The sequence below is a fragment of the Castor canadensis genome, chromosome 10, assembly GCF_047511655.1.
Source record: "Castor canadensis chromosome 10, mCasCan1.hap1v2, whole genome shotgun sequence".
Lineage (NCBI taxonomy): Eukaryota > Metazoa > Chordata > Mammalia > Rodentia > Castoridae > Castor > Castor canadensis.
In genome coordinates, this window is record NC_133395.1 from 77,222,464 (window position 1) to 77,236,674 (window position 14,211).

The 14,211-nt window shown below is 35.0% G+C and overlaps 1 protein-coding gene across 6 annotated transcripts in view; it reads right to left on the bottom strand.

Moving 5' to 3' along the window:
* Window positions 1-14,211, bottom strand: part of Pan3 (poly(A) specific ribonuclease subunit PAN3) — a 132,166-nt gene that overhangs the window by 11,066 nt on the left and 106,889 nt on the right. For 3 of the 6 annotated variants that reach the window (XM_020176805.2, XM_020176802.2, XM_074043641.1), the window contains 7 exons: window positions 8,404-8,565; window positions 7,992-8,108; window positions 7,816-7,917; window positions 5,065-5,230; window positions 4,089-4,179; window positions 3,042-3,181; window positions 238-367 (listed from right to left, as the gene is read on the bottom strand). In XM_020176805.2, the coding sequence (XP_020032394.1) occupies window positions 238-367; window positions 3,042-3,181; window positions 4,089-4,179; window positions 5,065-5,230; window positions 7,816-7,917; window positions 7,992-8,108; window positions 8,404-8,565 (908 nt within the window). Of the gene's footprint in view, window positions 1-237; window positions 368-2,170; window positions 2,242-3,041; window positions 3,182-4,088; window positions 4,180-5,064; window positions 5,231-7,815; window positions 7,918-7,991; window positions 8,109-8,403; window positions 8,566-14,211 lie in introns of those variants that run through there. The other 3 variants (XM_074043639.1, XM_020176803.2, XM_074043640.1) reach the window with 2 other exon arrangements.

Here is a 14,211-nt window from a genome sequence, read left to right on the forward strand (position 1 = left end):
TAAAGTAACTCACATGAGAAAAAGAAGGTCAAGATTTTTGTCACATGACTCTACAAAACCATGAATGAAAAGAAAACAATGTCCAGATGATATCAGAAATTAAATTACTTAACATCCAGCTTGGACAACAATGTCTTAGCCAATCAGGCACTATGTTCGGTACAACTATTACTATCTATCGTGTATCTATTTATACACAGAGATGTAAGTATATGCACACTGTTAACTACTCGTTACCTTTGCCAGGTCTTCCTCAATGACATCATTTCTCATTTGAGCAGCGTCCAATTGAGTATAAAATCGAGCACCAATCATGGGCATGATGTCATTTACACTTCGCATCCTATTTTGGTCAGTCAACAAGTACCTAACCAAGACAAAGAGGAATTACTTGAATGCCTACTTTGCAATTTAAAAAAACAAAACAAACATAACCCACAAACACATAGCCATTGCTGTCACCATCATCTAGTGTGCACAATTTGAAAATGTATTTTCCAACTAAGTTCATTTTTGAAGTTTAAGTATTATTTCTTTTTCTCTGGAAGATTTTAAGAGTCAAATGGAGAAACGTGCCCCTTCCCTACCTCATTTGTGGAAGTGAGAAAGGAAAGTAAAGGAGGGTTACACTTACCCATTTCCATTCTCAAACCCTTCTTTACAACAGTACTAGATGAAAATGTTATTACAAACTTTTTGAGGAGGAGGGTGTGAAATACTGAGGAGTTGTAGGGTAGAAAGCTTTTCCTGTTGCTCTTTAAAGATAATTAACTTGTTGTTTTTGAATCCGGGTCTTGCTATGTTGTGAGGATGGTCTCAAACTCACGGGACCATCATGAGGAGGATTAAAGGGATCCTTCTGCCTCAGACTCTCCGAGAGCTGGGGCTACAGGTGTATGCTACTGGGTCTAACCAAAAATGAATTTTAAAACTAAAGCTGGGTCTTCAATTGTGCTAAATTAAATGAGCACCAACTTTTGAGGAAGTTGTCTTGTGCTCTGCAGCTTTATTTCCAAATTCTCATGTCTGAGAAATCTTTGTGTACTAACACCTCAAAAGAGACCATCAGTTCAATTTCTTCTCTCATAACAAAGGTGAAAAGTACCACATATTTCAAGAGCTACTTGCTAGAACCCAGTGATTCTCAATCACGCACTGCTTATTTTATAGGTACACCATTTGACAACAGTCTCCCAACCTTTTACTCTTCTGCTTTAATTCCAGCTTTTATTATCTTTATCTTCATAGGATTTATCACAATCTGAAAATACCCTATTTATGTGTTTAATAACACTTTATCCCTAGTAAGATATAAGAGTTCAGAAGACAGAAATTTTGTTCATCTTATCAAAGTGTCCTCAAAACTATGAGGATATTATAGACATTCTTTACTTATATGTCTATATATAAAATTTATAGGGCTATCACATCTCCATCTAGGCTGTGGTATATAGTTGGCATTCTTTTGTTGAGTAAATGAATGATTAGTCCTAAGTAAATAATCTGCCTAAACTATTCATCTGTCACTACTGACCTATTTGTATTTGGCTAGTCATATTAAAAGCTATTACTAGCTATGTGACTTTGGCAAGTTACTTTACCTCTCTATGCCTTGGTTTTGTTGTCTCTAAAATGGGGCTAATAATGGTATCTAATTTATATTTCTTAGAAAAATTAAGTAAATTAATGCATATCAAGCAGTTCAAAAGTACCTGATACATGGCTTATTGCTCCATAAATTTTAGGTTATGATTACTATTGCAGTATGATTTTTTTCTTCATTCACTTTCATCAAGGAAAATTTCAAGTATTTACAAAGTAGAAAAGGTAGTATAATAAAGTCCCATGTATAATCACCCAGTTTCAATAATTACTGACATACAATTTATTATATTTATATCATCTACTCCCACTTTTTAAAAAGGAAAAATCTAGAGATACAGCCTGAAATTACTTGAAACATCCTTAGTGTTGCAAACTAAGGGTAGGAATCACTACTGTGATCATATATGAAACAAGTTATTTTCAGTAAAAAGATAAATCAACTTATTTGATTATTAATAGGATCCAGGCAACCACTGGCTTCTAGTGCTGTCACAAGCAAGACATTTATGCCAGTGTTAGCAAAGAAGAAGTGAGCAGCCCCATCCTCCAACCCCCAATTCCATACCCCAGGGCTGGTCCAAAAACAAACTGGATCATCCAGGGCTACACAGAAAGATGAGAAGGGACAGCTGGAAGCTAAAAGAGACTGTTGATTAGGATCAATAAGTTCTAATTGTTTCTAGAATATAATAGGAAAAATTTAAAGAGATGTTCTAGCACTTCATCTCTAGAATAACCCATAACTATAATAAAAGAAGTGGCTGCTCACCCTCCGGAATCGTATTACGTGTGTCTGAGACAAGGAGAAGTACTTCTGTGATGATAGTAGTCCATTGTGGGTTTCTCTTAAGCCAAATTAATTCTAAACCTGTATTTAAGGACTCACTGAAGACTGGACCATAAGCATGTGGCCTCTGTACACATTGTTTTGGAATGGATGATTGGGCCAAAGAGCAGTAAAACAGAGGCTTATTTATGACAGCTTTCACATGCTAGCACAGCACTGGCCAAGAGAACTCTTTGAGATGATGGAAAAGTTGTCTGTGTTGTCCAATATATTAGCTAGGAACTATATGTGGCTGCTGAGCTCTTGAAGTACTGCTAGTATTAACTGAAGAACTGAAAATTTAATTTAAATTAATTCTAATTTAAAAGGGCACATTTGGCTAGAACCAGTACAGCTCTAGAGGGTGTCCTTTGACCAAATGACTAATTTAAACACACTAGCTTATTAGTTTGTTCTAAGAAATATGTACTTTGCAATAAAAATAAAGAAATTAACATTTGTTTACATTTTTTGGCTTTAAACAATGGGAATTAAAATAGAAATTCTGTTCCAAAGCTCCTTATGAAAAATAATACCTAAACTTAATACAAAAAAGCTCTCTGCTAATCTTTTATGATCACTTCATGTTTTACCAGATATTAAAACTTACAAGATCAGATTCTTTAGATCAGATGAGTAGTTGATTGTCACCAATTCCATGGCTTTCTGTAAATTCTCTCGCTGAATTCCGGCCAAAGAGTTGCAAGCCAAAGCCAACACAACTTTTCCTAATGCTATCAGATCTGCTTGCTGATATGAAAGAATAAATGAAACTTTTAATTTCTTCCACGGGTACACATTTAATACACTAACAGTATGGCCTAAATGGAAAAAAGTACCATTATAAATAAACTGTAGAACTTGGGGCACAGTTCTCAAATATTGTCACTCCTCAGAATCACTTGCAGCTTATTAAAAAGGATTTCTAAGCCTTAAGCAACTATGCTTAATGTTTCCTTACAGGGGCAAGGTTTTTATTCTATTGTTTTGCTTCTTTGCAGTGGCGGGGATCAAACCCAGAGCCTCTCCCACCCTGGGCAAGCGCTCTACCACTGAGCTACATCCCCAGCTTCAGGAACAGGTTCCCCTAGAACCTTACCATACTAGTAAGGAAATAAGAAATGCCAAAAATAGCAAAGAATATGGTGGGGCCTGAATCGACAATCTAGAATGAAATTAGATATTAATGAAGTTCTGATAATGTACAGGTGAGTGACAGGTTTTAACTAAACAAAAGAAAAAAATTAGAAAATGGCAATCTAACAACTCTTTGGAAATACTTCTAAAATTTTATGATTAGTAGTACGACAAGTAATTTAAAAGTGAAAAATAGATTGATTAAAGTGAAAACGTAGTGTTATTTAGTATAATTCCTTCAGTTGACTGTTTTACTCTATCCTGAGAATGAAATTTCCTATTCATATAAATACATTTCCATTTTGAACAGCTAGAATCTTTGACACTCTGTCTTTAATTCTATATATTCCAACCTATAAGAGCTCTCTTCATTACATATATTACAGTGGTTAAGAGGTAGAGAACACTCAGAATAAATTGAGATCTGGGCTTAAAATCCTGATAAACTTTAAAATGAATTTCACTTAAAAAAAAAAAAAAGCTTTAAGAAAAAATGCCCATGTTATTAATTCATACTCACCTGGTACTGAGCCATTAATGCCAATGGATTATTGTTTTGACTGTTATCAAATGTTAAAACATCAAAAACTCCAACACAATTTACTCGTAACCTTTAAGGATCAATTAAAAAAATAATTAAAGTTTTTGTTATACAGTAATGGATATTTAACAACTCCTTTGATATTAAGAAGGAGCTCAAAATATTATTTACTCTAACTTCTATTCCCACCCCACTTCCACATAGTATCTAACAACCATTTTGGAGATAAGGAAATTAAGGCTCAGAAACATCAAGTGGTATGACTCCAGTAGTAAAAGTCAGTAACAAGAAAGCTACCATAACAGCTCACATTTTTTTCTGACTAAAGCAAGTCTCCTTTTTACCACTCGAACCTGTTTATTATTTATGAAAGAAAACTAGTTAGCTTATTAACACTTGCTAAAGACATACCAAGCACTGTTCTAAGCATTTTACGTGTATTAATTCATTCAAATTTATTAAGGAATGTATGAGGCAGACACCTTAAAAACAAGTTAATAACAGTGCCTGTGTATTGATGTTATTAAAGACAGAAAAAAGCTGTTCAAGATCATACAGACTGTAACGAGGGAGTCAGGATATAAACCCAGGACCTGCTATGCTACTCAAGACAATTCTCAAAAGTATGGCAACTCAAGACTCAGGAAGTCACGGTCTGTGTTACTTAACTGTGTCATTCTCGTAGCACGGGATTCAACTAGCAGCAACAGCATCACTTGTGTTCCTCTAATTCTAACCCTAGACACATCCTTACTCTTACCAAGATTTCTGGTTAATATCTAGGCATTTTATTAAGAATTCAACTTAAAAAAAAAAACAACAACTTACAAATGCACTCAAAAGTCATAGCAGTTCTTTTGGATGAGATATATGAAAAAGTAGAGTTAAAACAAATCATCATACTTTCAACAGGCTAGATGGTCAATAAAAAAACTCAAATTCAAAATGTTATTACCTTGTTTTGCCAGTTATCAGAATCTTTGTTGGGTCCATTACTCGACATGCCAAACCTGCTGTATGAATGGTACGCAAAGCAGAACTCAGTTGGACAATGTATGCCCAAATGAGAGATTCTGGCAATAACCCAGCATGCTGTCTGGGTAATGGTCCATCATGTTGACCTACGAAGTAAATAAATAAAAAAACAACATCTTCACTTAAATGATCAACTAAAAAGACTGAAATATTCAAACCAAAATAAACAAAGAAAACTCATGGGTACAACATGCCAATGTTAATAGCTAAATCAGTATTGGAGACACATAAATTTAACCTAAATTTTGTAATTATCTCAGGGAACATAATTTTACATTCATAGGTTGTAAATCAACTTTTTGTGAATAAGGTATAAAAGCAATAAAGTTAAATTATTAATTACGGACATGATAAACAGTGAAAATATAATTATAGTTTGGAACAAAATTTCTAGTTAGAAGCACCTACAAAATTCAAAAGTTGTTATCTTTCAAGCTGGAAAAAACTGAAGATAAAACTCTAGAAAAGTATTAGATGACACAAAAAGTGGCTCTGGTGATACATGTCAAGACAATGTCAAAGACAACTTGCACATGAGACCTTGGATTAACCTCCACGGTGGTTCACCACCATGAACGACATGAAAGCGTTTACATAGACAATATAGTTAACATAATAAGGAAACAGATTACTTAGAACAAACACATAGTGCTTACTTTGTGCCAGAGTAAATTCTAGTTGTTTTACCCACTTCAACTCATTTTAAACCTCTTTATTAACTCCTACATAATATCATATCCTATCATTCCCATTTTCTACATTAGTATACTTCTTATAGTGTTATTTTTTAAAGTTTGCGTTAAAACAATTAATTACACAGCATTAGGAAATAGTACACTTCTATGAATGTATGGTATATTTAGGAAGGTTATAATCATTCAAATGATACCTTTAAAATATTGGAAGAAGGATTGATTCCTATGAAAATGTAAATGTTAATATATCAATTAGTCAACAACAAAAACAAAATAATTAAGATTTCTTAAAACTGGAAAAAATGCTATGAAGGAATGGTTCTCAGCAGGGAAGTTGGCAATATCTGGAGATATTTTTAGTAGTATAAATTTGGGTAGAGGGGGTTGCTACTGGCATCCAGCAGACAAGGCTCACTATATAACACTCTGTAATGTGCAGGATAGCCTCCACAAAAAAAATTAAGTAGCCCAAATGTCAATAGTGCTGAGGTTAAAACCAGCTATAAATTAAAGCCAACAGTCACTTCACAGGTGTTACTACTAAAATAAACTGGAACAACAGCCATATTCATCTATAGGAAAAGTCAGACCACATCCCCTTCAACAAAATTATGCATGTGTCTACAGATGATATGGCAAAAGGAAAAAACTGACCACACTACATGACCAGATTTTTAATGTGAAACAGCCACGGAACCACAACTTTCTTCTTTCAACTGTCAGGATGCAGAAAGCAAAGTCACGGGTAAACAGAAGTAATATATTTTTAACACTTCTTAAAGAAGTCACAATCTGAATGACATTGCAATGTGGACTCAGATCTTGCCTCTCCCCTTTAATTTCAGTAAGTTATGTGTTCAAGAAAATCTAAAAAAGATTAAAAACCACAACAAACAATGTGATGCTTCTTTCTTGACCACAAACCAGAAAATTGTCCTCAAATACATAAATTAATAGACATCTCAAAATGGATTTACTCTTTCTCTGAAATTACAAGTTGTTTATTTAAGTAGATATTAGAAACAGCAAAAAAAAAAAAAAAAAAACCCATCCCAATAATACTCCATTTTTAAGTGTAGTTACCTGAAAATCTATTTTGATATGCACCCACACCTTTAAACAAAACCATATGTTTAGAAAAATAATCACATAAATGATCATATTTGACTAAGAAAATCAAATTGTTTACTAATATAAAGAGAAATATCTATAATAAATTAAATATTCAATATAGTATACACTGACAAAAATAAAACAAGACTGGAAAGAAAAAAATGAACCACAGATTCATAATATTTTTGCTTCGGCTATGTAGCCATAAAGACTATTTTTCTTTTTTTAATTTATGATTTTCCAATCTTTATTTAGAAAGCACTATAATTTAAAAGAAAAAATCTTTTTTAACAGGAAAAAAGGCTGAGTACAAAGGCACAAGCCTATGATCCTAGCTTGGGAGGCAGAGACTGGGAGGATAACAGTTTGAGACCAGCCTAGACAAAAAGTTCTCAAGACTCCACTTCAACAAATGACTGGGAACAGTGGGATCACCTGTTGTCCCAGCTACACAGGGAAGCACTAACAGGAGGTAATGGTCCAGGATGACCCAGTAATAAAGTAAGACCCTATCTTAAAATAATCAATACAAAAAGAGCAGGGGGTATGGCTCAAGGAGTAGAGTTCCTGCCTAGCAAGCACCAGGCCCTGAGTTCAACCCTGAGTACTGCTAGAAAGAAAGAGAAGAAAATTCTTAACATGCTCCTAGTTATTTCAAACATCAGCTATCTAAGTTTTTTGCAACCCAGTAAATACACACATATTATTTCCTAACTTGCTGTAGATGAGATCCTGTTTCTAAAATGCCAGAGTCCTTAAACTTAATTAATTAAAGGATAAAACTGTGTACATTTTAAATTATAAAACTACCTTCGACAGAGCAAAAGCATTTAAAAAATACTATGCATACATCTTTTTCTTACCCCACTTTCTCTTTGTGAAGTAGGCATCAGCATTAGGGTCATTAAAGTGTCTGCTCATCATAGTTTCTCCTCCAGCATGGAAATCATATGCAAACACGAGAGCTTAAAACAAAACACAAACAATCATTATGGAAACCTGGCTTTAAATAATGACGCTTACAGTATGAGATACTCACAAGGTTCAGCGAATGCTTTAGTGGTAAATACTTCACGCAGTGTTACGATATTTGAATGCTGAATTTTTTTCCACATATCAACCAAGACCATGCACTTTGTGTTTACAAGACGAAAACCTGAAAAAGAAAATTTCTACTGCAATAAACTGTAAATGACATCTCCTTGGTATTTCCATCAGAAATGTAAATAAAATGGGAATTGGGCATGACTCAAGTGGTAGAGTGCTTGCCTAGTAAGTGTGAGGCCCAGTTCTATGGGTTAAAAAAAAAAAAAGTAAGTAAAATGATATATCATACACTGATTATAGGGTAGTACATATAGTCATCCTTTAAATGTACACATTAAATGAATCAATGTATTCAGGAAGCTTAAATAATACAATTATAAAAAAGGAAAATGTATCTTCCTTACCATGTATCCTCCGAAGGCAGTATGGCAGATCATCTTTGCTATTTACAGCTTTGTAGCAAGATGTAATATATCCAAAATTACTTGATTTCTGTATCCGGTTGGGGGGTGGCAGTGGTTCTAGAGGGAATAGGCTATGGTAGCTGTCAACTTCTGTAGGGACTGCTAGAGTAATTCACAGGAAGACAACTTTCAACTAGAGATACTCATATATTTCTCACAGTAATAAAGAGGACTTAAATTACTACAAACTACTTGTAGTACAGAGCAGTGTTGGCATTCATAACAATTTTATAAAATAAACTATGATCTCAGGATCAATTACAGGCATTATAAAACAACCAAGAACTAAAGCTCATAAACTCAAAAATACTTCCTATCTTTTATAGCACAATACATTTTTTGTTTTTCAGAAATAATTATTAGAAATGAGTTATTGCTTGAGATAGGGGAGGGGAGAGGAGAAGAAAAAAGAAAAAATTCAAAACAAGTCCCATTAAAATGGGTAGTGTGTTCATGTATGTGTATATATAGGTATATACATACCTATGTGACATTTGGTTTGAAAACTCTTAAAAACCAATCTTTGGCTTAGTAAGTACAATTCAAGGGAATTATCCACCCACCCCCACCTGTCCCCCAAATAAATAGACAGCTAAACCAGTGCTCACTGCAGCTTAGTAATAGTGGAAATAATGGTGTTGTGAAGGCTTACAAATAGGAAAACCAGTTTTAATTCCTACTAGATTAGAATATAATAGGGAAAAAAAAAAAAGAAAGAAAGAAAAGAAACCCACGATCACCATGCCTCCTATGTACCCAAAAAAGGAAAACTTATGTTTAAGGATACATAACACACAGAGACTTGCTCAGGATACACATTAGGTTCTAAAAGCTGTATATCTTGAATTTCAATTTGGTGTTTCATTTATGGACTAAAAAGTTGCACACTAAAATGTATGCAGTAGTTGTTTTCTCTACAGAGAGAATAGGCAATTTATATTCCCTTGTTCACTGTTTCCTATTTTCCAAAGGAAACATATATCAGCTTAACAATCTAAAAAATGAAGTAATTTTTGAATGCTTCAAATACAATCAATTTGGTTTTCCAATTGGACAGCCACCATTTTCTTTAACTGCCCTGAATTACTTAGGAATGGTTACCAGATTTTAATTTTTTTGAGGTACTGGAGTTTGGACTCAGGGCTTTTCTCTTGGTGGGTAGACACTCTACTCCTTGAGCCATGGCTCCAGCTCTTTTACTCTGGTTATGCTGGAGATGGGGTATCACTTTTTGTACAGGCCAGCCAGGACTGTGATCCTCCTATTTTAAGACTCCGTCCATCACTGGGATGACAGGTACATGCCACCACACCCAGTCTCCCCACCGCCCCCTCCCCACCCAAGTTGAGATGGGGGACTTCGCAAATTTTTTTTTGCCAAGGGCTGGTCTTGAACTGTGATCCTACCTATCTCAGCCTCCCTCATAGCTTGAGATGACAGGAGATTATGGACATTATGCCATGGTGCCTAGTTATACACCACTTTTAAGTGGGAAAAAAAAAAGAGCTAACTGAACATGTGGTATATATATTCCACAAAGGAATACAGCAAACTTTAATGATTTTTTGTTTTGTTGGTACTGGGGTTTGACCTCAGGGCTTCGTGCTTACTATGCATTTGCTCTACCACGTCAGCTATGACCCCAAACCTTTTTTGTTTGTAGTTATTTTTTGGACAGGGTCTCTTGCTTTTTACCTGGAGCCAGCCTTAGATCATGATCCTCCTACCTATGCCTTCCCCCTAGTTAGGATCACAGGTGTACACCACTATGTCTGTTGAGATAGGGTCTAACTTTTTGCTTAGGCTGGCCTCAAACTGAGGTCCTCCCAATCTTTCCCTCCCAAGTAGCTAAGACTATAGGTCTGTACCACTACACAAAGCCAGAAGGCAGGATTTTTATTCTCTTCTTTATACTGCTCTGTATTTGCCAAATGTTTTATAATAAACATGCTTAATACTACTTTCAAAACAAGGTATTATGTCTCTTTATAAAACCCTGCAAAAAACTGATTATTCAGAGACCCCATTAAGAAAATTCTCAGCCAAATGCTGGTGGCTCATGCCTATAAGTCTAGCTACTTGGGAGGCTGAGGACTGCAGTTCCAGGGCCAGCCCAGGCAAATAGTTTGCAAGACTCCATCTCCAAAATAACCAGAGAAAAATGGACCGGAGGTGTGGCTCGAGTGGTAAGAGTGCCTGTTTTTCAAATGTGAAGCCCTGAGTTCAAACCTGGAGGGAGGGGGGAGGGGGAGGGGGGAGGGGGAGGGGGGAGGGGGGAGGGGGAGGGGGGAGGGAGGAGGGAGGAGGGAGGGGGAGGGGAGGGGAGGGGGAGGGGGAGGGGAGGGGAGGGGGAGGGGGAGGGGGGGGAGGGGGAGGGGAGGGGAGGGGAGGGGGAGGGGGAGGGAGGGGGGAGGGAGGGGGAGGGAGGGGGAGGGGGAGGGAGGGGGGAGGGGGGGAGGGAGAGAGATGAATGATCTCTCTCTTTGCCAAATGCTTTATGCTCTTTGTCTCTTAGTTGTCAGGGCAATTTTATGAAGCAGCATCCCTACCTCATAAAAAAAGGAAAATAAGGATTACACATCTCAGAGAGGGAGCTGGGATGTGAACTCAGACTCTGCCTCTGCAAGTCTTATTCTCTTAATCCGTAGATGGCATTTTGACCATAGTACAAAACATGAACTGATTCAATCAATGTTGCTTTCATACCTAGGTCAAGTGACACGTTCTACTAAAAAAGCTGTAATAGGAAGTACACACACACACACACACACACACACACCTTTAACTCCTATTTTTGTTTTTCTTTCTTCTCTCCCTCCCTTCCTTTCCTCTCTCTCAGTGATGGTGTGGATTCAACTCAGTGTAAGTAGTCTTGAGCTATGCCCTCAGCACACTATTTTTCTTTTGAAAGATCCACACGTAATTTCCACAAAGAATCAAAGGATAAAACTTTGTTTCCTACCTAACAAGCACAAATGCAAAAAGTCATTAGTATGAAATCTAAAAATGTTCCAAGTACCTATGTACTAGTGAAGCCACATTAATGAAATGAATTCTTACCTTTGAGACAGTTAGAGAAAATGAAATGATACAGATTTATATAAAGCATAATACAATACAAAATAGCTATAAAAAAGTACAAGTCAAGATGGCACTAGTTCTTAAACTTTAGCACCCATAAGAATAACCTAGAGGATCTAATGACCCTCTAGGATCTTAGGATCTCTAGAAGATCCTAGAGGATAGTTTGCTGGTTTCCATTCTGAGTTTCTGATTCAGTAGGTCTGAAATGGTTCCCAAGAATTTACAATTCTAGTAAGTTTCTAAATAATAATGAAAATGAGGTTGCTGGTCAATGGAGCATGCTTAGAAAAGTACTACACTGTGGAAATACAGGGAAGGCAGCCATTCCCAAGGATATTAGGAAAGGTCTCAAAAAGAATTGGTATTTTACTATAAAATGCAGGATAAGACTGTCTTCAATGGGATGAAACAAATGTAAAGGGTGAGTGATGGCAAAGAAATAAACAGAACATCAAGAAACCAGCCCTACACCATGCTCATGAATGGTGAGATATCATGTGGTAGGAGCATAAGATATAAACCACAGAGCAGGTGAGGAGGAGCGACGAAGCTGAAATAATAATACGAGAATTGGATCATAAGGAAACTTATGACAAAGATTAAGGGATATAATCAACCAAAAATCATACACTTTTGATACTTCTATCCTGTAACCACTTAGAATTCCACAGATTAAGGAGGAGAAAAAAAAAAAACTTCTGGAACATTATAAAGGATACCTCTCAGGTATCTTATTCGATGGAATATATTTTTACAACTCTGTTAAACCATAGATAACTGATAGCACTACAAAATAATTCTTGTCTAGGCATGATGGTTCTGTCTTGTCCAATGGAGATTCCATTGACTACCAAGAGACTGTACTAAATCCACAGATCACTTTGGGTAGTGTAGACATTTTAGCAGTATTGTTTCTTCTAATCCAAGAAAACAGTTATCTTTTCATTTTGTATTCGCTTCAATTTCTCTCATCAATGTTTTATAGTTTTCATTATATAGATATTTTACTTGGTTAAATTTATTCCTAAGGTTTTTTTGGTTTTGGTTTTTTTTTTTTTTTTTTTTTTTTTTTTGCAGCTATTGTAAATAGAACTTTCTTGATTTCTAGTTCAGAGAATTTGCTATTGGTGTACAAAAAAGCTACCAATTTTTATATGTTGATTTTTTTGGTATCAATTTTGCTTAATTTATTTGTTCTAATTTTTTTTTTGGTTGGAGCCTTAGGGATTTTTATATATAAGATCATGCCATCTGCAAATAGTGATAACTTACTTCTATTTTTCTAATTGAATGCCCTTTTTTCCCTTTCTCTTGCCTGACTGCTTTAGCTAGAACTTCCAGTACAATGTTTTCTTTTTTTTTGTTTGTTTTTAAAAAAAGAAAGTGATAAAAGTAGTAAAAAATGTCTTATTCCATATTTTAGAGAAAAAGCTTTCAGCCTTACCCCACTCAGTATTATGTTAGTTGTTGGCTTATTTTATATGTGGGCTTTATCATGCTAAGGTATATTACTTCTGCATCTAGTTTGTTACATTTTTAAAATGAAGAAATGTTGAATTTTAAAAACAGGATTACTCATTGCTGTTGTTTTCATTCCAATTATCAAATGCACATAATTAGCATAATTAATTATGAATAAAGGGGTACCTAGCTCACTATTAGGTATTACATTAGTTCCTGTAAGGAAAGTACACTACGTATAAAAGTCAAGAAGAAAATCAACATGGATGATTGTATCTGACAGAGCTATAATTTGACTTTTAATTTGTAGCCCAATACCATATCCATCAAAGTAGTACTTCAACTGTGAATTCTATTTCCAATGCATAAGTGGGTCTCAACCAGAAATGTTTTTATTTTTTTGAAATAGTCAAATATTTTTGGTTATTGTAACTGGAAGCATGGTGCAATTAGGATCTTGTGGATAGAGGCCAGGGATGCTAGTAAACATCCTAAGAATGTATAGGACAGTTGCCCACATCAATGATATAAATGGTCCTGAGGATGAGAAATCCTGCCATAGATTTACTGTAGTGAATCTGACATATACAACATCTCTTATCTGGCTTATCATTATATATGTTCTTCGAGGAGAAAAAACTAAAATTTCCTCTTTTCCCCATTATTAAAATAGTGATGGGAAAAAAAGATTAAAGAAATGATATAAGAACTATTTATTAAACCATCTTTGAATGCAGGTACACAGGAGTACATTAAACATTACCTTCAATTTATTTTACTCAAATCACTAGTCCATTTCAATGTATGAACTGCTTTTATTTAATTATTCTTAAGAACGTAATAAGCTGCTACAAATTTGACATCTAAAACAAAAGCTCAAACTTTTTCTTTAATCAACATCTAACCATATGGTCCTTAATCCATGCCTTCTTTCTCCCCTTCCCTTCTTTTGTAGATAACTTTATTTTATACACATATATATGTATATTCCTCAAAAGCATATTTTATACATGTATTTTATATACTTTCATATATTTTATATAGTTTTATAATTATGCATATATAGATATGCATAATTGTACATACAAAAATATATATATAAACTTTAGTCATTTAAGCTTTATAAAAAGGTGTGTGTAATCTCTCCTAACTTCACTTTTTTACTTATACTACAAAGATTCCTTTGTATTGCTGACTGTCAAT